Raw genomic sequence first — 23,008 nt, 5'->3', positions numbered from 1 at the left:
GAAGCAAAATTATGGGAGTGCGAGGTATCAAATTTATAGAACAATTTTTATTGTCAAGATACTTCGACGAAGTTGCAACTACTTTCTTTAAGGTTGTTAGGTGTCACTGGACACTGGATCAAAGGGCCAAAAGCGATACTAAATTTTATAAGAAAGATTATCCATGAAGAAGGACGTCCTTCGCTCGATAATCGGTGGACACTGATTGATTTAAATAACACACTACTTGACCAACCCCAGTCCATCTTTTAGTTTAAACATGCCACAGGTGTTCGGCTCTTTCAGTTTAATTTAATATAATTTTTAAATCTAATATAGTGTTTATATTTATAAAAAGCTCTGGAATTTGTCATACGAGCGTAAGAATTTATTTTCAGAAAAAAAAGTTATATATTTATACTTGTGCTTCCCCTTTATATAAATATATTAATGATTGAATATCTTAAAATTATGATATTTTAAAATCTGAGTTCAATATTCTCGAATTTTATGAATGAAAAAAATATTTTTTAAAAATTCAGTTGAATAAAACTCCTAAATCATTTTCTTATCAAAAAAAAAAAAACAAGACACAAATATGAATGATATTGATAGTTTTTATTTGGGTAAAAATATCAAGTAGGGGTCCAAAAAATAGGTCACTCATTGCAAATTTGACTTAAATGAGTACTCGTTTGAATTTTTTTTACAACACTATATCGTTAGCCGAAATTCTTAATTATTATATATTGAGTTTAACATATTTTTTATGTCTGCTATTACATCCAAATGAAAGATTATGATTTCTAAAATTTTAAATAATATTTTTATATTTTTAAAAATTATGTACTGTTTATTTTTTTTTTAAAATCAAATAAAACACCCAAAAAATTAAAAATGTGAATGATATTGATAGTTTTTATTTTAAGAAGAGCAAAGATCAAGACACGAGAGTAACCTAACGTCAAAGCGCGTAATTTGAGCCCCTTGAAAAGGATTAAGTTGCAGTAGTTGGCCGACTTTGTGCCACATACAAGATTCAGAGGGTCCCGCGGACCGACCATTCTAGATTCAGATTTACATAACCTGGGAGGCTGGGACTTGGGAGCCTGGGACTGGAGGGCAACCTCATTTCTCGTAGGTCCATATAATGAAGGGAATTAATTATAAGTACTTGGTTTGTCTCAACCGCTAACTACTCTAACCACCATAACGACACATACATTACTCACAAATTTTATAAAGAAAGAGTGAAGCTTTGTGCAATGACTTGACAAAGTAAATGAAAGAATATTATAAAAAAAAGATCTTTGTCCAATTTACATTTGCTTGGTATCAAACGGACTTGCATGTATATATGCACATGCCTAGAAAATGGCAAGTTCACGCTTCTCGTGATGCACCAATTAGGCAATTACCATGAGCTCGGTGCTTGTATTACGTATACATCATCTGTCTATTACTACCTATTTCCGCATAATTTAAAGTGTACTTAAAATTTAAATGATATATCTAGTTTTAAATTATATATCCTAGTTTCAAAAAAAAAAAAAATTATATATCCTGTTTTGAATTCTTTTAATCAAATTAATCCAATATTTATGAAATTTTATAAATTATTTATATATAATTCTGGAAATCTCTAATCAACATTCTAAAATAAATTATATATATTTTAACTTTTCGATTATATAATATATTTAAAATATTGCGATTGCACACAATCTTTGTTGTTTTTGAAAAAAAACATGTTAGAAATTACTTGGAAACAATGTGAAGACAATTTTTATTATTGACAGTTTTAAACTCAAATTATTTTAGAAAAATGGTAAATTTCCTATATTTTTTTAGGAAGCTGTCTTATATTTTATTATCAAATCTTATCGATATAATTAATTGTATATGTTATAACTAACTATACAGAGATCAAAAAATTACTAAAAATTTGTCTAATTTTCACAATAATATATTTTTGTGACAAACGTTCTCAACAAATTTTTATTTAATTTTTTCCCACGAATCAAATAAGACTCTAAAAGGAACAAAACTAGGTCCCTAAGGAGCCCGAAACAAACAATTTCTGAAAACAATTTTTGAGTCCTAAATCTCGAAATCAGATACAAACTCTAAGGTGAATAAAATTTGATCTCTTTTTATAAACTAAACTAAAATAGTCTTCCTTTCTAAAATATTTATGGATGCATATATAATTATACTTATATTATGCCTAAAAGTAATACTAAAATTTATATTCTCAGAAAAATTAATAAAGTATTGTACTATGTAAAATCTGATTGTAAAATGTTAAACTTATATTTTTATACAATTTTAAACACCCGACGTCAAAGCGACAGCCATGTAAAAGTGAAATTTTTTTTTAAAAAATGCTTAAGTATCTGAATCTATTCATAAATTAATTTTAGATATCATGTGTCATTATTTAGGTGACCTCATGCCATTAATATCGCGTTAAAGAAAAAATTTTAGATGATAAATTTGGATCTGTGTCGTTACTCGTTAGCCGAAAAAAATACTGTCAACGTGTGCACATTCTTTGTAATGGACTCCTCTTTGAATATATTCGATTGAATCTCATTCGATATGAATTGTTCGTTATAGTATCTTTGATAGAAAGCTCTAATAACATCGTAGCATCCAATTCCTTTTCCACGATCGATTTTGATGTGATTTTTGGGGAAGGCGAATTCGAGATAAGCGCTCACTCGAAAATGAAAAAAAAAAAAATCCATACGGACATAGATATTTTTCATGTTTGATATATGAGAATCATTTATAAAACGAATTCGAATCCCCGGTCCCTGACCTCAACAGCTGAAATCCAGAAATGTTTGATCAGAGCCTGCCCTAAAAGTTCTGCATGTGCTGTCCCTATACCTGAAGATAGTAACGATTTTTCTAATGTGTCTATGGTACATGCTAAGCGCGGAAAATTTTGTGCTTATATCTTTTGATTGGTTTTTATACACCAACCACATCAATCAAAATCTCTCAAATACAAAAATTTCCGCGCTTAGCGTGTCCATGTGCACACACTAGACAAACCGAGATAGTAATTATAAACTATCAAATGAATATATTATTACATAATTAAAAATAAATATTATTTTAAGAGTAATAATACAATCAATCCAAATATGTGTAAATAAATAATTTATCATCATATATTATATGCATAGATTTTCTGGTATTCCTCGATAGTAATGTTCCAGACGTTCACCTTCTCTGAGTGCCGGGGATGTCCATAGTAGTGTATTTCTGGAATGTCCGACAAGAAATAAGGGTGTCAAATAAAATTTTATTAATAATTAATATGGATTTTTTTTTAAATATCTTACATATTAACTATAAAATTATCTCTCAAAATTAGGGTTTGCAGTTTTGAGAGTCGACTCCAAGTTCTAGATTTCATTTCTCCGCTCTTCATCCTTCATCCCCTCTCTTGATTAATCATCTTCGCTCTACAATATTCTCTCATATTTATTAGTTTTATCAATAAAACCAATATCTAATCTTTTTGGGTGAGTTCTTGGAGTACCTTGTCATCAAGGTCATGCCCATTTTTCTGGGATGTTTGTGTCTGTTTTGATGTTTTTGTGTGTTTTGTTATGGGTCTCGGTAACAATTCTAAGGAGTTAGATGATATTTTGGGTAATCCGTGATGCTTGTATCAGATATGGCACGGTGGTGAATATCGTAAAAGCTCACCTTTCACTAGGGCTGTAAATGAGTTGATACGCTCGATAACCGCTCGGTGTTCGGTTCGAAAAAAGCTCGGTTCGAGCTCAGTTCGATTCATAAATGAGTCGATTTTGAGCATAATTTTAAGGTTCGTTTTATAAACGAGCTAAACTTGAGCACAGTAGAGTTCGACTCGATAGTTCGCGAACAAGTTCGAATTATGAGTTCGTGAACTTGGCCCGTGAGCTTAGTTCGTGAACTAGCCCGTGAACATGGTTCGTAAACATGGCTCGTGGATGTGGGAGTTTCATTAATGAATGATTTATTATGAATTTATGATTTCTTAGAGCATAAATTAAAATATTGTTAGAATTTTAATTTATTTTTTTAATTAGATTAAATAACAAACAAGCTCGTAAATAAATGTATGAGTATAAGTTAGCTCGTTAGCAAAGTTTATTGAACAAGCTCGTGAACAAAATTAATGAACGGTTGGTGAGCAAAAATTCGTAGGACATGTTCGTGAGCGTAAGTTAATGAGCGGTTCGTGAGCAAAAGCTCGTGAGACAGCTCGTGAGACATGTTCGTGAGCGGTTCGCGAGCCGTTCGTGAACATAATTATTCCTTAATGAGTCGATCCTCAAACAATATTTTTGGCTCGATCCAAGCTCGAGCTCGAGTTCGAGTTCGCTAATTTTTTAACAAACGATACACGAGCACTCTTCGGCTCGGCTCATTTACACCCCTACCTTTCACGACATAAAATTGTTCATCTTTTGAGGTCATTTGTTGGTCCAATATCGGTTGATGTAACTGATGAACATTGGGTTACAGATGCTGCTACTTATGTGAAGGTCAATTGCGATGTTGCTATATTCACAACTAATGTAGGTTGGATTGTTCGAGATTTGATTTTAATACCTTTTAGTTTAAAGAATTTAAATATTCTATTTGTTAAGTTATTTGAAAACAAAGCGGCTATATGTTTAGCTCGTTTTTTGTTTTTTAATCAGGTTGTAATTGACAGTTCGAGGGTTTGTCTCGACTGGGTTTTAGTTATTTATTAAGGTGGTGTTTGGCAAACACTTATAAAGCCGGCTTCTGGGTTTATAAGTTAGAAGCTCTTATTTGTACTGTTTGTGTAAAAAGTCAAAAAGCACTTAAAAGAAGTTAGGATTACTAGTTTTTGTTTCAGGATTTCTACTTATTTCCCAAACAGTTTAATCACTTATAAATCTTCAGTTGCTTCTGACTTCTACTTCACTTTTTTACTTTAAGCAAAAAACAATTATTTTAAACTCACCCAAACAGCCCCTAAGTTTTTCGCTTTTCGTAAAAAAAAAACTATAAAATTATAATGTTGGAGTGAAGATAAAGAAGTGACTAGTTTTAATTTCTTTTAATAAAAATGACTTGGGGATTGATGGGAAAAATATGGTTATCATGGGTATGGAAAATTATAATTAATTATTAAAATTAAATATATAATTATAATTATTTGCTATATATTCTAATAATTACTATACAATAATAAATTATATTGTATTATTCTAATATATTATAATAAATAATAATATAAATTCATACTATTTATTGTAATATAAATAAATGAAATATAATAATACACACGCTAAAAATATATAAATACATATATAAATTTATGATTTTTATTATTCTCGAATTAGCATTATATTATATAATAAGAGAAATGTAAACTCATATTTCCTATATCCCATTTAGTTCTATATACTCCACTGCTGGATTGGTATTAAAATATTTATAAAATATGATTTCAACTTTTTCGTATAAAAATTTAGATGTTAATTTTTTATTTTTGTTAATTTAAAAAATAAATCAGAGAAATATATTTCAGGAGAGGGTTACGGGGGTGTATTCGATTGAGATTTTAATACATTGTTTTTAGTCTATGGATTTTAATGGATTGTATGGGATTTTGATTTTTTGCGGATTCTTGATGAAATGTCGCAGAGTTGATAGGATTTAGGTACAATGCTTCAAAATCCCATTGAATTTGGTGGGATTTCAAAAAACTTAAAATACACTGAAGAATGCCACAAAATCCATCATTTTATGAAATGAAAAAAAATCCATCAGCATTTGAATACCATCAGATTTTAATGGATTTTAAACAATCCCAATTGAATACCATCGGATTTTAAAGCATAATTTAAAATCCCAATTGAATACCACTAGATTTTGTAGCATAGTTTAAAATCCCAATTGAATACCTCAAGATTTTAATGGATTTCAAACAATCCCAATCGAATACCCTCGGATTTCATGAATGCAAAAAAATGCTTTAAAATCCCAATCCAATACACCCCTCTTAATGAACGGCACTGAAGGAGTAAAGATGAGAAACAAGAGTTTACAGGCTTAAAACAGCGTCGCTGGTTGCAGAGTGGCTTATCAAGACTTGAGAAGCTGCAGAAACTGGAAAATCTTCAGATTATCAATGGACTCATCGTCTCTTCTTTCTCAATTCAATGCCAAGAGGTACCGCTCTCTCTCTCTCTCCCCCCTTTCCTCTCCTCTCCCTCCCCATCCAAGCACATGCCATAAGCTCAATTATCTTTCCATAATCGACTTCAAAACGCAATATAGAAGCTTAGTTTGTGTTGCGTGTGTGAATTAGTCAGCTTATTAATTGGTTATTATATTGTTTTTTTGGGGAAATAGTAGCTGTTTATTAAGAGAAACTGGATCAAACAATAGATGTGCACTTCCAAGATTTGTAAAATTAAGTAATAATTCAAAGAGAAACGTACCAACAAGGTTGTGTTTCGCCTCTTCGAATGGCGGGTTTAGACAGGAGACAAGTGGAATTGGCAGCAAAGACGGTGTCATTATTGTTGATCATGGTTCGCGTAGGAAGGAGTCGAACCTTATGCTAAGTAAGATATTTTTGTGCTTTTTTCAGTTTGATGAGTTGTAAATATGTTAAGTAATTAAATATTTGATTTTCAGATGAGTTCGTTATCATGTTTAGAGATAGAACTGGGTACCCGATTGTCGAGCCTGCTCATATGGTAAACACTCATGTTCTAGCGAGTTGTGTGGTATAATGTTTCGAGCTTTTGTAATTTAAATAATAGATACAGATACTTAATTGCTTGAGTAGATACATATGCGCTGTGGAAACCATGCATTGGTGAAACCAGGGGCAAGGGCACCCCTTGGATTTTGATGAGGGACACTATAACTTGTGAAGGATTCTAGTCTAGTTTTGTGTTAATTTTGATTAGCAGATCTTGACTTAAATTCTTGGCACTAACAATTAACCAAATTATCTATTCAGTCTTCCTGTTGCAAGGCTTTGTGCTTTGCCTATTTTCTATCTTGATTATCCTTTTCTTCGTATTTCTTTTTTCATAATTGATTATAATGAAATCGTGCCCCTCAGTACTGCATTTATGCACATAATATCGTATATATCACTATTTAAGTTGTTCCGCATGTTTTAAATTTTTATTGCGAGTTTTATCTTAATTTGGATTTGACATTTACAAGTTCACATAAGCTACTTTATTGTTTTTCGGGTGAACTTCAAAGTCATTACAGACCAGCTTTGTGTTTTTTATTCTCTATTATGGTTATTTTCCCTTCTTTAAAACCAGATTCACAGCACTTCATATGGTTTTGGATATTACTAGGAGTTGGCAGAACCATCCATTAAAGACGCTTTTGCTTCATGTGTGCAACAAGGGGTCAATCGTGTTATTGTTAGCCCGTTTTTCCTGTTTCCTGGACGACATTGGAACCAGGTAATTTGTCGCAATGATAATTATGTACCATTATGATAACAAGGTGTCACTACTGTAATTGTGAGCCTATTAACAAAATATTAGTAGTATAATGTTTTTGGAGAAGTTGTGCTGCTTAATTATATGCATACCTATAAATTTTTATTTTGCTTTCAACCAGAGTTTGCACTATCATATATAAGCTCATATAACCAAAATATTGACACTTCTGCTGTTTTCCGACCAATATTGAATTACAGGATATCCCTTCATTGACAGCTGAAGCTGCGAAGGAGCATCCAGGTGTTTCATATATTATAACTGCACCTCTTGGACTGCATGAGCTACTTGTGGTAAAGCTAATTGCATTTATCTGAAAGTCTGTTTGTTATTTTTCAACTAATATTTTAATCAATAATCTGATTGCTCAAAATCTTTCAGAGTAATTATTCTATCTGAGTAAAGTAATGTACTATTAAAAAAAAAACATTTTTGCAAGTGTAGCCTAGAATTCAGTATATTCTTTTCTCAATTTCTTATCTTAAGGTATTTCCTTATTCATTTAAATCTCCAAGTATACTAAAACACTGGTCTATGTGGATTATACTTTCACTTTTGTAGTAGAGAACAACGATGATAGTTACTCCTCCATCCCTTTTTAATAGTCTTATTTGCAAATTTCACATATATTAAAAAGTATTAAACTTGATGTTTTGTTCTCATTTTCATCATTATAAGTACATTAATTACACAAGAATATAATTAAATTTTCATCCATTTTATTAACGATTTTTTCAGTGTGGCGTGGGCACAATAACAACAACTTTTTAGTTAAATGACGGATTTTTATTGGCTCCAATCTCATTAATAATGATGGGACACCGTATGCACAAAAATCTCCACCCAAAGTAAAAAGTAGTTGTTAATGTGTGCTTGGGCACACACTAGAAATGCCCTTTTTCTTAAAATCTAATAGTCATTTGCATGGCAATTTTTGAAAGTTGTGTGGGTTAATGATATTCAACGTTGGAACCAGTATTAAATTTGTATTGAATAAAGAAGAGGACAAAGATTGTGGGATTTTTTTTTTTGTTGACAAACAAGACTATTAAAATGGGAGATGGAGGGAGTATGTAGTAAACTTGAAGAAATAAATTTTACTTTTACATGCCAAAAAATAGGGAACACACACACAAAAAAACAGTATTAAGCTTCAAGTAAATCATTCTAATCTTGTAAGATCTGCAACTGTAGGATGTTGTGAATGACAGAATTCAACACTGCTTGAGCCATGTTGCTGGAGATGCAGATGAGTGTTCAGTTTGTGCTGGAACTGGCAGATGTCAGCTTTACTGATGATGCCCGATGGTGTGGGATGGGCTGGCTTTGTTTAGTGGCCGACTTGTACTGAAATTCAGTTGTAAATTGTTGAACATACTTGTATTAAAACCTTTTCTAGAAATAGTATCTTCTCTTCCCCGTTTGCAACTCTTTCTACATGTATTTTTGACACTCTAGCCTCATGTATCTCGTGCTGGATTTTCTTCTTTTTTTACATGTTGCAGAACCGATGCTTTGGTTTGCATTAGCATTTAGCTGGCCTTTCAAATAAACATGCCAGAGTTTGCTGCTGGTTCAGGAAATACCATGACATGTTCAGATACGGCTTAATTCAGATTAAAAAGTCTGGAGTCGATTGTATTCCACATATTATCCTATCAACCTGGAAACTTGAGAATCATTTCCTGGTTCGCGCTCTAAATTGATCTGCTTTTATTGTCTAGATCTAGCTTGAAGATTCTGATCAAATATGGCTGGACTATCTTTTGGAGAAGATGATAGAAGTCATTTTTTCTATAAAAAATTGTTGCAAGTGTAGTGCTAAGTTTGATTCACACGGTGCTAACAATCTGATTTCAATGAAATTAATAAATAAGTCTTAAGGAACTCTGTTATATTGTATAGTAAAATAATTTTGGTATAAGTTAATTCGACAAATAAGCTACATCCTCGTTTTTTATGAATTTGGGTGTTATGAGTATATAATTACATAAATTATATATTTGAGAATTAATGATTAACATTGCATTAATCTATCCACTATTTAAGATCGAAAAAAACTTGCAAATTCTTCTGTCTTTGTTCGTTTTATTTGTGTGTCTTTTACCTTAACTGCTGCTTACATTATGAGAGGTGCTTTCAAAACTCTCCAAGCTATCAATCCAGCAAAAAACATCGGAGCATACATACAAACAAGTTTATCTATTTTAAAGGATTTTTCTAAACAATGCTTGTCTACTCAAGGGACTGTTCTTCATTGTCACTTAATGAAAATGGGCATCTCATATGACAATCATGTAGCAGTTAAATTGCTTATTATGTATCTTAAATGTAGAAAAACCTTTGAAGCTGATCAAATTATAAAAGATTTCAATGGGTTTAATTTAGTTGGCCACAATTGTTTGATCAGTGCTAATGTAGACTGGGGTAAACTTGATGAAGCCCGTAAGTTGTTTGATGAAATGCCACAGAGAAATGAGGTTTCTTGGACTGCTATGATTTCTGGGTTTTTTAAGTATGGTAGAGTGGAAGAAGCAATGTGGTTTTTTTATAGGAACCCATTTGAGGATGTTTATAAATGGACAGCAGGGATTAGTGGGTTGGTACAAAATGGGTTGACTGCGAAAGCAATGAAGCTGTTTTTGGAAATGCTGAAAGCTGGTGTTTTGCCGAATGATATTACGTTTACCTCTGTTGTAAAAGCTTGTGCAGATTTAGGTGATTTTGGTTTGGGGAGGAGTGTTTTAGGTTTAGTTGTTAAATCTGGTTTTGAGGATAATGTTTCAGTTTCTAATTCTTTTGTTACGTTTCATTTGAGGCTTGGTGAAAAAGATATGGCCATGAGAATTTTTGATCAAATGGGGGAGAGAGATGTTGTTTCTTGGACTGCAATCTTGGACATGTATGTTGAGAAGGGTGACTTGAGAGAAGCTCGCCGGATCTTTGATGAGATGCCTGAAAGAAATGAGGTTGCTTGGAGTGCAATGATTTCAAGGTACAGTCAGTGTGGTTATACTGAAGAGTCAGTGAAACTGTTCTCTCAGATGGTTAATAGTGGGTTCACGCCGAATATTTCATGCTTCTCTAGTGTTATTAATGCATTAGCTACTCTTGAGGCGATGAAAGCAGGAATGAGTGTCCATGCAAGGACACTAAAAACTGGGATCACAAGAAATGTGTTCATTTGTAGTTCACTTGTTGATTTATACTGTAAATGTGGGAATATTGCAGATGCACGCTCAGTGTTCGAAACTTTGGAAGAGAAGAATGTTGTCTGTTGGAATTCAATGATTAGCGGCTATAGTTTAAATGGCCATCTTGATGAAGCTAGGGACCTTTTTGATCAAATGCCAAAGAAAAATATTGCCTCTTGGAACTGTATGATTGCTGGCTACTCAGAGAATGAACAATTTGACAAGGTCTTCGAGGTGTTTAATGTGATGCTTTTGTCTGGCGAAATTCCTGATCCATCTAGTTGTGCAAGTGTGTTATGTGCTTGCGCTAGCATAGCTTCACTAGGGACAGGGAAAAATCTACATGGTAAAATTGTTAAACTTGGACTTCAACTTAATACTTTTGTTGGAACGGCACTAACTGATATGTATGCAAAATGTGGAGACATTGACAGCTCTAGGAATATTTTCGATATATTGCCAAGAAAGAATGAGATTACATGGACAGCTATGATTCAAGGACTTGCAGAAAATGGCTTCGCAGAAGAATCTATTTCTCTGTTCGAAGAAATGCTAAGAAATTCATCTGTTGCACCAAATGAGCTGATTCTGTCAGCAGTTCTATTTGCATGTTCCCATTGTGGTCTAGTTGATAAAGGGCTCTGTTATTTTGGTTTGATGAAGGATGTTTATAATTTAGAGCCAAAGGAGAGACACTATACCTGTGTGGTAGATATGCTGTCTCGTGCAGGACGGCTTTCCGAGGCAGAAAGATTTATTAAAAGTACACCAAGTGAAACTGAAGTAAATGCATGGGCAGCTTTACTAAGTGGCTGCAAAATACATAGTGAAGATGAAATAGCAGAAAGAGCAGCTAAAAGGATATATGAACTGGGCGAGAAAAAGTCTGGAGGTTACATTCTTTTGTCAAATGTTTATGCATCAGCTGGTAGGTGGACTGATGTTATGCATACTAGACAGCTGATGAAGGAGAAAGGGTTAAAAAAAAGCGGTGGATGTAGTTGGCTTGAACTGAAGAATGAGATACATATATTTTATTCTCAGGATGGATGTCACTCTCAAACAGCAGAGATATATGGGGTTCTAGAATCATTGCAGTCAGACATGCTGATTTTATAGCAATAGAAGCATACGTTAAGAGCTCATGTGAAATATTGCGTAATTGAGGATTACAAGCATAGGTTATAGTGAAGCAGTTAGGAGGCTGGAAACTAGACGCCCAACTGGCTTTTTTTTCACAGTGAAATACCTAATATAAGATGACATTCTAGTGAACAGCAAGCCCAGTATTAAGGCTATAGTTGAGATGTAAAGCTGGAAATTTTGCGCAAATATAGTTCAGTATGGTGTATTGTGGACCACAAAAGTAGAAATTCTAATATGACCAGAAAAAACAGGAATCACTTCGAGCTGAAAATTTGATTGAGTTCTGAGCATTTTCCCCCCTTCAAAGCCTAAGAGTATGAAATTGTGTATTGATGAAACCAAACTGACTTCAAGTTTTGGAGGGAAATCTGAAGAGCCAGCTTGTCCAATATAGAGGTAAAACTTACAGCTGAGTAAATTTACTGAATTGCAAGGTATTAGAGAGAACAACTTGAAAGCCTCAAAGAGGAACATATGTGGGTCTTACAACTCAATCCTGCTCTGAAGCCAACTTTGGGCAGGAAGAGAGGGTTGCCATGACCATGAAAAGAACTTTGGGGGCATTGACCGGAACTGTCCATTTTGACTGCCCTTCACTTCAGAGCTCCCTTCACATTAATCTTTCTACGCTATATGCTATTTTGGGCAGGAAAAGTGGCAACTTTGAGCAGGAAGAGTAGGTTGCTTGCAGTTGTAGATGATTATTAAAACGAGTGTGAGGATTCAAAATCTGTTGCCAGGTGCAGCAGTAAAGCTCCCGTCACATTGATCTTCCTATGCTACTCCATTTGTACCACTTTCCTTTTCTGGATGTCCCATGAGGAATGACTCTTCCATTTATGATATCTATTTAAGATTATTACAATCACACAGTCATAACTACTCTCATCTAATATCCACCACCTCTTTTCATGTGGTTAAGATTAAGTCAAAAATTCATTTATTAAGAACCGTGCTAGTCAAAGTGGCTCGTACAATTTGGGATGGAGGGAGTATATGATACTGAGATTAAGGGTTTGATTCCTGTGGTTGGCAAAACCATTATTTAGAAGCCACTACGACACAATGACACACTCCCAGGCTTCAATTTACCTGGCGCCACTAGTAGGGTGGTTCGAGCAACGGTTTACTTTCCAGGGTGAATCATTATAGCTCTACCTTGTCAGATGTTTCCTTTTACAAAACCAAAATGTAATCACTTGCAAAAGTTGTGAAAAGTATTTTAGCTATTTTGCACTTCCAATGCTATTCGAAATTCTGTTTTATTCTTAGTTTATGTTTTCATCTCCAGTTAAATTATTCTTGATTGAGGTAGGGGAAAAGAGTGACTTCCAATTACCTTGATGCATTAAAAATCAAGTTCGTAATTATTTTCCCACTTTGCTGATCCATCAGGAAAGCACCTGTAACACTTGTGTCTTTGATGCTCTAGCAATGTAATCTTAAGATGTTTTGATGAAGGAACACCTGTTTTTTTTGCTCTTGCAAGGTATCTCCCTGCATATAGTTTAAATACCCTTATAGATGCTAACCCAAAGAGAAAGAGATCTATTCTCATCTGCAGATGCAGTTGGAACTTTAGCTTCGTTTACAACTACAGTTTCAGAGTTTGTTGCTTAAATCAACTTTCACTTCATTGCTATCGCAAAAATACACATCCTCTTTAAGAATACTATCCAATTATTTGCTTTTGTATAAAAATATAAACTTTCTTTTTCTTTTACACAGTATTAGTGTACCACTCATATCCTTTCTCTTGCTGAAAAGATAAACTATCTTAGGCATTCAAGAGACTGAGGAAACCATCTGGACAACATATAGTATTTTGCTTTAACAATCAATGCAAAAAGGGAATAGCATGGAAGGTGCAGCAATGCAACAATCAAGTACCTGCAACATTTTTCAGCCAAAAGTGAGATTGCATGCAGTAAATTATAGTTCACAAGCCTAAGATAAAAAAACGGGGCCAAATTCATTGTTCTTAGTTCATTTTGTAAATACTGGATCCACGTAGATCTTTAACAACTACTAATTCTTTCTTATTTGGTTGTATACACATGCATCTCATAAGTAATCCTTGATTATATTGTTCAATGTTCTATACCAATGTCAAATGCTAGGTGGAGTTAGGAAGTGACTTCTGAGCACTGAGTCAATTAAGCAGGAGTCTAAATGGTTGAGATGCCTAGAAGGATCACTTCATTCTTATAATTTTTTTAATTTAAATATATATGACAATTTATCAAATGCTGTATATATGTTTCATAAGGTTTTCTTATATATAATTTAACATAATATTATTTTATTTTAATGCAAACTAAAGAACACATGGTCTCCCATGGCATCTGCCTCGCTGTCTGGGTGTAATTTAAAATAATATTATTTTATTTTAATGCAAACTAAAGAACACATGGTCTCCCATGGCATCTGCCTCGCCGTCTGGGTGCCTGCTGCTCCGCTAATTTCTATTTGTTTTAATTTTTGATTAGTCATTAATGCCTCAAGTATAACGTCTGTGTCTAAAAGGACAAGATCGTTTCTTAGAACACTACTCTAGATAAATAGCGTGACTAACCATAAAGGAGCATATTGTTGGGACAAATCGAGAATTGGATAAGGCCACCTGCAAAAAAGAGAGTAACTAGTGTGGAACTGATTATTCTAATTGGGAAAAGACCAATAAAGGAAACTAGCATATACCACATTGAAACATAGGCATGGACAATCCACTCGAAGATGACATAAACACCGGTCAATAAGACAAAGTAAGATATCCGGAACCAGGGAAACCGCTGCATCAAGACATTTGTGCATAAAAATGATATTTCTTAGAAACGAAGAGAAGAAATAAGAAGAAGGCAACAAAAAAGGAGACTCAGATATTACCATGCCATTTAAAGCTGTATCACCAAGGATCAAAATGGCATTCAAAGAATGCTCAACGACTGTCAACTGTCATTAACATATATATTAGTTTTTTATATGAACAGGGAGAAAACCTTAACCAGCAAGATGTTTGAGCAAAATTAGGAACTATCAAGCTGAGAAACATAACTGATCAATTTAGGAGCAAACAAGGCTCATGACATGTCTAAGTGATAGTGTGATACTTAAGTGGTGACCTGAAGATTTTGGTTTTGAAAACTGAAAGTTACCCGGGCCTCAAAGGGAGGACTTAACTAAAGGCATGCGGTGCATCAGCCATCAGGTGTACGAGGGATGACTAAGAGAGAGTTTTTTATGCAAGGGAGAGAGTATAAAATAGGCTCAACTTAAACTTGTTGTCGAGCTCAAGTAAGAATTTTGGTTAATAAGACACTTGAGCGAATTTCAGTTTCACATTACTCAACTCTTTTCTAGTCAAATTCGGCTGAAGCTTGACTCAAACTCTATAATGTTTTTCTCGTTCTTCTGTTTGTGTGTCTAATTTCGATTTCGATGTCAACTGTCAATTCTATGTAAAAAGTGAATTTCATAACGGAAATTCTCTTTCTCAATAAATATACATCTACATCACTGTTTGCGGACCTGAAAGAATGACAAATACAACCATATTTTGTTATAATTTAACAATAACAACTACTTTGAAAATGGTAGCAAATATTAACCTTTGGTAATTGGGTATTCCTTTGTATGAGAGACTCCATATTTAATTTGAACATATAAAATTGCTTTATTATGTACTCAACGTATATGATATATGAATTGCTTTGCTATGTAGTGTACATAATATAATCCCTACTTAATAATATATGAATTAATGAAACTTGAAAGTCAGCACATTATAAACTGGAGTTGAGCACGGCAACGTACAAGATAAGTTAAAACCCACAAAGAACTTACAAAACTTAATTTGTAATCTTTGGCAGTGAGGAATGGAAAGATTATGCACCAATAAACAAAGTCTGTAAGCATTACTGCACCAGCAGTCATCTGTTAAGGTCAAAGTAGAGACAGGTATTCAGCAACTTGTTGAATCAACATATGCAACTAATTTCAAAACTGCGTAATAACTAATAACTCGTAAATATGATTTGCACACTGAAAGTATAATTAAGGGACTGTAAATTTAATTTTCCCAGTACCAATTTAATTGGCAGTAAATTCATAGTTCCTTGTCAGTTAATATTAACAAAACCTGCTACTAGTATATTTCTAATATCCTCTGCTCAGGTATGCAAAAGAACCAGTTCCACGATTTACCTCATCTATCAAACCATGTTGGTGTTCTATGGTAAAAGTCATTATAATATGTTTGTCAAACATGTACAGCATGTGTGTCTACAAAGTAGAAAGTATATGATTCAAGAGATTATGACACCAGAAAAAAGCAAATAGAATTTAGAAGATGAAGCAGTAAGTTATTAAGAAGTGAGCTTTAATAATGTAACCAAGTTAGTTTTAAGCCACTAGTCATCCCCTTGTTCTCCTAATTCATTAAAGTTGATAGACTTACCTGGAACATAACTTGAAATGCATGACCACAATCAAGTGCAGTTCTGAAAACATAATATTTCTCCTGATAATTTTGGGCTTTTTTCTCTTGCACCCCGTTTAAAGTTTCACCACATGCAAGAGAGGCATAAGGTCCTTTTTCTGCATCGGCCTCATTGTTATTAAACTTGTATACAGTGCGTGATTTGTGATGCTGGAAACATCCGTGTATAGAAAGCAGTGATCCGTACTACAGAGAGATTGAGAACATTAAATGACATGACTAAATTAATAGTGAATGAAGCTGGCTAACAGGTTTAAGCATAATCCGAAATTTGGACTTGTCAAGCATACCCCAAAATAGATGGCAACTAAAGTAAAAGTCCACCTATTCAAAAGCCAAAAACATCACAGCCTGTAGTCAGAAAATATGTGTAACCAAAAGTAGTTAAATTTTGCTCATAATCTGTATAACATAGGCTGTCGAGAATATCTAAACTATGCATAGGTTGCATCAACAACGTTATTACTAAATGTACATATAAAATATAGTAAGAAATGGATAACTTACTGTGTGTAATAATGGAACATGCTCTGTCCTTGAACAGCAATATCAACAATAAGTGCAGTCAAAATCAAACAAAATGCGATAATTCGGTAAGTCATCAAACATATTGGATGAATCTCTTGCACACACGGCCTCCAAACTTCATCAGCATACCAAAGCCCTGAACTCTCTTGCCCATTCCCTTTACTATCAGGTTCAGAATGGTCTGAATATTCATATTTCCAAATTATAAATGCTGCTACGCACATGGATACAATGACTATTGGTGCACAAAGAAAGAATCTCCAGTTCAACCAATAACCAAGGGATGTTGAATCATCATCCAGCAGTAGCTCCATCTATCATGAAAAGAACATGGTTAAATTTTTGGTGTGGTAAGGTGACTTAGCAAATGATCAAAAGAAGTGCCTAGTGAAACAACCACAAACCTGAAAAAAATATTCAATATGAAGACACCTATCACCCAAAGTTCTTGGTAACCAACTCTTAAAACATTTATCCGAAGCACATGGGATTTTAACACTTATGTTGTGTTTGGTTGGGGAGAATGCAATGGAAAGTAAAATTACTTGAAACTAATAGAGATAGGAGGAAGATTTTGAAAAAAAAAATTGAGTGCAAAATTGCTATGATGAGATTTGAGAAGATATTGATGGTAGGAGAGAATGGAGCATTCCATCTAGAATTGCAGGTGTGATCTCTAGCACATGATGTAAGAAATGGAATGGAAGAAGAAATGAAATTTCTTAACAATTGCCCAAAACATAGTTCATTTTTCATTCCATTCCTCGCGGACTCATTCACCCCAACCAAACAAAAATTAGGCAAGGTTGTTTTCTCTTAAAGCATAACAAAGATGTATCAATTTTACTGAAAAATGAAATTCCCCTGACAAATAACATTGATCAACATTCCAGAATTATGTGCAAAATGGTCATTCAGTTCCCAAAATTAGCCAACAAAACTCCTCTATTTACTATTCCAATCAGGCTCCTAAACTTTGAGCGTTGAAACTTTTTTACCCAAGACTAATATCATTCATATCTAAAATACATAGAAATTTCATATTTGTTATGTAACACAGATATAATGTAATCAAATGACCAACACTAACCTACCAGAGCTTATGAGTTATGAACCTGCAAGTAATTTATCTTTCATTTTTCTCTATACTTTATTGACCCAATATCAAGTTTTCGCAAATTTTAAAAAAAAATTAAAAATTGAGATCAAGCTTCCATTTACCTAAAACTTGGAAATTGTGCAGCAACAGTGTAAACTAATGCACTAATACACTCTCTCAAAGTGTTGGAGCAACTCAAGAAATGATGCTAAGCTGAGAATCATCATACATACACATATAAGATACACCAAAATTTATACATACAATAGAAACGTAGAAATTACAGAATAGTGCAAAAGGGGTGCCAGATAAAACCATAAATACAGCAGAAACATTCATCAAAGATTGCAAAAGTAAAATAAAAAACCATCAAGTGAAGGGAAAAGTCCAACTTACCTTAACACTATGTAGGATTTGCGTTTACAAGGAGAGGAGTATATGACAAGAGTTCAACATAAATTTCAGATGATAATTTAAGAGATTTTAGTTGGGAGTAGAATATTATTGTAATTTAGAATCACATGTGGAATTCAATGTTAGTCGTTGGGTCTTTTTATCTGGACTGCTCGAGTAAGCCAGGGATCGAAATGAGAGACGTGATGTGAATGGATTCTGTCGGTCTCAGACACACGCGGTTAGTACTAATTAGACCACGTATGTATTTATCTGTGTATTTTTGTAATAACATGTGTTATAAATTAAAATCTAAGAACAAAGTTCTATGTAGTACACATATTTACTGTAGTACCGTAGACCATGTATGTTCTGCAATTATAGAATGACATAAAAACATTGCAAAATGTGTTATTTTGCAAATCACGTTCTATAAACATCATTATTTTGTTAAAATTTTTGACAATCCTGAACATTCTACAAGTTAAATAGTGAAAAACACATTATTCTGCAAAACATGTTAAGTTTGCAGAACATATTTAAACATATGTGTTCTACTTGTCGAACATAAATGATTTTCAATATTTTTCATGAAATAGTGATATTTATAGAATGTATTTCACAAAATAACAAGTTTCATACATTTTGCAATGTTTTTATGCCATTTTATAGTTGCAGAACATGCGTGGTGTACGGTACTACAGTAAATATGTGGACTACATAGAACTTAACTCTAAAATCTAAATATAGATTAAAGAATACTTTCAAACAATTACTTAAAACTTGGTCAAAATATAGTTTTACAACTAGTTTGAAATAAAGTATTTTTAAAAGAAACTATGTTTAAAATTGAATAATTTGTAATCTATACTATACTATAATAAGCCAACATGGGTATAATTCGTAGTCGTACAAAATTTTGGTATGGTCATGTCTTAGTTATGTTTTTTTATTTGGTACTCTCCTTCTCAAACTAGAATTCTATAACATGTGCATACACTGTTAAACAATTTCATATACTAAAAACACTCATCATAATACATCATCATATAATATTTCAGGAAAAAATTATAATGATGTTAAAAATAAAGTTATAAATATACAATTTTGAATATCTTTTTTTTTAAACAAGATCCTTCATATAACTCTTTTTAACTCTAATCCGTTACACGACAAATATAGTATCCACATATTAATAACAACAAAATATTTATAAATAGATAATAAATAAATTATAGAAGCTGAATTTTTTCAAGAAAATATAATTAGTTAGTTAATATAATTTAATTAAAATTCAATTCATGAATACTAAAATACTAATAAAATAATATTAAAATTTAAATTATAAATAATAAATTACGAGTTGTATACCCGCCCGTGCTTCGCACGGGTTAAAGGCTAGTATAAAATTAAAACGGAAAGTATATGTTATAGAATACTAGAATAGTGTATTTGGTGTACATAAGTGATTCTGAACTATAATTTCGGGGACAGTGTTCCAAAAATGGGTGTAGGTCGTACAGGCGTTGCCTACGTGTTAGGTGGTCCCGAAACATATAATTAATTAGGTTTTTTTTAAAAAAAAATGGATCGTTGTCAACATCCCGCCTAAGTGGTCCATGTGGTCAATAACAAAAATAATAATATTTATAATAAATAAAATTTAAAATTAGGATTATATTATAAGAAATTAAGTATTCACTTGTACTTAACTTAATATCCTATAAAAAAAATAAAATGACTAATATATTTATTTAATATTTCTTATATTATATATAAGAGACTAATTGATGTGTGTGTGTATATATATAATATATATATATTTAATCAACGATTTTGTATTACATGTATCAAGTATTTATTTAATATATGATATTATAATATTGTTTACCAGATTGACTCTACTAGTAGTGAAAAGTAGATAAAATTATTAAATTACATTTAATTATAATAATTTAGAAATAATATTGGGTCGGAAATAGTATTTGATATTAAAAGCCCCAGAATACTAAAGCCCAGTTAAATAGGGCCTGAGATATTAATTTCGTAATTAATTAATAGAGGCCCAGTTAGAGGTCTAGTTACAAGTCTAAATTCTACAATACATCTGATTCTAGCGGATAAACATCACGGAGTTCGAATAAATATCAGCAACGGAAAGATAAGAGTTCTATCTTATCTCTTGCCTCGAGGCATACTTCGATAAAAAGTCTGATACACGGAAACATACTTCCATCCGACTTCTAACTCCGAAGCGCCTATATAAAGGGCTCTACCCCTCGTAACTAGAACTACGTTTTGGACTTGATTCTTCTCCACGCAGAAGATACGTAGGCATCTCGCACCGAGACCAGTCCAAAGCACGAATCGCTCACCCCCGTTTTTAGTTCTATAACATTTGGCGCCGTCTGTGGGAAAGGAAACAACAACCATGACAAACCCAACCGGACCACGCTCTGAAATCCATGTTCCACGCAGTCGAACCACCACCGGGGTCTCGACTGAATCAACCCCTGTAACTACCACCCTCCCGCTTGGTACGACCATTGCTCAAACTACTACTCCCCTGACTTTTGGCTCGCTGCCCCCTCTGACTCGAGTAATTGCAACCATCACCGACGTCGGCACACATTACTCAACGGTCACTACAACCACCCGTGGAGGCACAAGAGATGACTATGTGCATGTAACTGACTACGACTCTTCCGAATCGGAGCAGGAGCATGATACACCCCCTCGAAGGAGGAGAGATGCTGATCGACACCGTCGACGCCGCCATAGGCAAGAAACTAATGAGCCCCGGGGGCCAATAACTTATGAGGAAAGGATCCGGGCCTATGAAGAGGAAATCGCACGGTTAAAAAGAGACCAGGCAAGGATGCAACCCCCGGAATCTAGGGATGAAAACCCTCGTCAAACCGTGATGAATCAAATTCACTTGTTACCAGCAGGCGATCCTGATAACCCGGTTCCCCCTTTTACGCAAGAAATCATGAGTGCAAGGATTTCCCGAAAATTCAAGCTCCCAACCATAAAAGCTTACGATGGCACGAGTGATCCCGCTAATCATGTTCGAACCTTCATGAACGCTTTGTTACTCCAGCCCGTCACTGAAGCAATCAAGTGCCGAGCTTTCCCCCAAACCTTGAGTGGGATGGCCCAACATTGGTATAGTCGCCTACCCCCTAATTCTATCTCTTGTTTTGCTGACTTGAGCAGGGCTTTCATAGGGCAATTTGTTGGAAACAAAACACATGCTAAGAGCTCGGCCTCCCTAATGAATTTGCATCAAGGTAAGAACGAATCACTCCGGGAGTATATGAATCGTTTTACCAAAGAAGCCTTGAAGGTCCCAGACCTTGATCAGAAGGTGGCCATGATTGCCCTCCAACAAGGCACCACTGATGACAATTTTCGCCGATCCCTAGCCAAGAGGGCTCCGGACAATATGAACGATTTACAAGAGAGAGCCGGAAAGTATATAAAGGCGGAGGAAAGTTTGAGAAAATCCCAGAACAATCAGGGACCGAATACCAACTTCAAGAAACGCGGAAACGACGCCGAGTACAATGCTGAGAACAAATATCCCAAGAGGGACGACGATGAAAAATCTCCTGCTAAGAAGAAGGCGGGACCAAGATTCACGGAGTATGCTAGGCTCAATGCCCCGAGAAGCCAAATCCTACTGGAAATCGAAAAGGATGAAAGTGTAAGATGGCCGAAGCCTATAAGGACCGACCCGGAGAAACGAAACAAAGACCTGTATTGTCGATTTCATAAGGATACAGGACATAAGACTGATGATTGCCGACAGTTGAAGGATGAGATTGAGTTCTTGATCCGAAGAGGCAAGTTATCCAAATTTACCAAGGATGGAGACAAGAATCATCGAGACGGTGATAATCGTGGAAGAGACAATGATGACAAAAGAACTCAGCCTCGAGGGCCTGTTATTAATATAATCTCCGGAGGACCTACCGCTGCAAGCACTTCAAGCAATTCAAGAAAGGCTTATGCAAGGGAAGTGATGAATATAGTTGGAGAACCTCCGAAGCGGGCAAAAATTGATTATGCTCTAGCATTCGACAATATCGACCTTGAAAAGGTGAAATTTCCTCATGATGACCCTTTAGTAATTACCCCAGTGATTGGAAACTCGTCCGTAAAGAGAGTGCTTGTTGATAATGGAGCCTCGGTGGATATCTTGTTCTATGATGCTTATGAAAAGATGGGGTATTCTGATACTCAGTTAACACCCTCAGACATGCCTATATATGGCTTCAACAATGTGGAAACCAAAATTGAAGGCATGATCCAACTTCCAGTAACTATGGGTACCGAACCCAGACAAGCCACGTGCATGGTAAATTTCTTGGTCGTTAAAGCCTCATCAACCTATAATGCCATCCTTGGGAGGACTGGAATACATGCTTTTAAAGCAATCCCATCTACTTACCACATGAAGATCAAATTCCCGACTAGGAACGGAATTGGGGAAGAATTAGGAGACCAGAAAATGGCCCGAAGCTGTTATATTGGGGCATTAAGATCTGGAGGAGCCGGGGGGCAAGTATTACCGATAGAGGACCTTGATGTCCGAGAAGAAGAGGAAAGGAGAGGCAAGCCTGCCGAAGATTTGGTTCCAATC

The 23,008-nt window shown here is 34.3% G+C and overlaps 3 protein-coding genes across 7 annotated transcripts; 2 read left to right on the top strand and 1 right to left on the bottom strand.

The window, feature by feature from the left end:
• Positions 1-6,016: 6,016 nt before the first annotated feature.
• On the top strand, positions 6,017-8,999 carry LOC108211310 (sirohydrochlorin ferrochelatase, chloroplastic). 3 transcript variants are annotated; one of them, XM_017382874.2, is made up of 6 exons: positions 6,017-6,195; positions 6,382-6,593; positions 6,667-6,728; positions 7,353-7,463; positions 7,703-7,795; positions 8,697-8,999. In XM_017382874.2, exons 1-6 carry the CDS (start codon positions 6,155-6,157, stop codon positions 8,796-8,798), a joined length of 621 nt encoding a protein of 206 aa, XP_017238363.1. In that variant the 5' UTR covers positions 6,017-6,154; the 3' UTR covers positions 8,799-8,999. The 3 variants fall into 3 exon arrangements, with proteins under 3 accessions (XP_017238363.1, XP_017238364.1, XP_017238362.1); XM_017382875.2 differs by having other exon boundaries at positions 6,019-6,195; positions 6,508-6,593; XM_017382873.2 differs by having other exon boundaries at positions 6,022-6,195; positions 6,379-6,593.
• Positions 9,000-9,461: 462 nt separating this feature from the next.
• On the top strand, positions 9,462-12,624 carry LOC108211772 (pentatricopeptide repeat-containing protein At5g42450, mitochondrial). Its single transcript, XM_017383456.2, has one exon. It carries the CDS (start codon positions 9,629-9,631, stop codon positions 11,813-11,815), a length of 2,187 nt encoding a protein of 728 aa, XP_017238945.1. The 5' UTR covers positions 9,462-9,628; the 3' UTR covers positions 11,816-12,624.
• Positions 12,625-13,367: 743 nt separating this feature from the next.
• LOC108210679 (uncharacterized) lies at positions 13,368-18,572 on the bottom strand. Of its 3 annotated transcripts, XM_064089220.1 has the most exons (10): positions 18,364-18,572; positions 18,090-18,180; positions 16,848-17,182; positions 16,631-16,664; positions 16,299-16,526; positions 15,656-15,775; positions 14,729-14,794; positions 14,543-14,634; positions 14,418-14,465; positions 13,368-13,732 (listed from the first exon to the last, which is right to left on the bottom strand). In XM_064089220.1, the coding sequence occupies exons 3-10, from the start codon at positions 17,180-17,182 to the stop codon at positions 13,615-13,617; spliced, it is 1,041 nt and encodes a 346-aa protein (XP_063945290.1). In that variant the 5' UTR covers positions 18,090-18,180; positions 18,364-18,572; the 3' UTR covers positions 13,368-13,614. The 3 variants fall into 3 exon arrangements, with proteins under 3 accessions (XP_063945290.1, XP_017237548.1, XP_017237551.1); XM_017382059.2 differs by lacking the exon at positions 18,090-18,180 and having other exon boundaries at positions 18,364-18,571; XM_017382062.2 differs by lacking the exon at positions 18,090-18,180 and having other exon boundaries at positions 15,686-15,775; positions 18,364-18,569.
• Between the last annotated feature and the right edge of the window lie 4,436 nt (positions 18,573-23,008).

Source organism: Daucus carota, chromosome 3 (genome assembly GCF_001625215.2).
Source record: "Daucus carota subsp. sativus chromosome 3, DH1 v3.0, whole genome shotgun sequence".
NCBI lineage: Eukaryota > Viridiplantae > Streptophyta > Magnoliopsida > Apiales > Apiaceae > Daucus > Daucus carota.
This window is presented reverse-complemented; position numbering and strand designations above follow the sequence as displayed.

What these genes read in the sequence shown, in the direction of transcription:
- LOC108211310 (XM_017382873.2), top strand. Translation starts at nt 6,155, where the DNA reads ATGGACTCATCGTCTCTTCTTTCTCAATTCAATGCCAAGAG. An exon ending in GGAGTCGAACCTTATGCTAA is followed by an intron (nt 6,594 to 6,666) that starts GTAAGATATTTT and finishes TTTGATTTTCAG; the next exon opens with ATGAGTTCGTTATCATGTTT. An exon ending in TTGTCGAGCCTGCTCATATG is followed by an intron (nt 6,729 to 7,352) that starts GTAAACACTCAT and finishes GGATATTACTAG; the next exon opens with GAGTTGGCAGAACCATCCAT.
- LOC108210679 (XM_064089220.1), bottom strand. Translation starts at nt 17,182, where the DNA reads ATGGAGCTACTGCTGGATGATGATTCAACATCCCTTGGTTATTGGTTG. An exon ending in ATGTTCCATTATTACACACA is followed by an intron (nt 16,665 to 16,847) that starts GTAAGTTATCCA and finishes GCTTTTGAATAG; the next exon opens with GTGGACTTTTACTTTAGTTG. An exon ending in TGTGGGTTTTAACTTATCTT is followed by an intron (nt 14,795 to 15,655) that starts GTACGTTGCCGT and finishes TGTTAATGACAG; the next exon opens with TTGACAGTCGTTGAGCATTC.
- LOC108211772 (XM_017383456.2), top strand. Translation starts at nt 9,629, where the DNA reads ATGAGAGGTGCTTTCAAAACTCTCCAAGCTATCAATCCAGCAAAAAAC.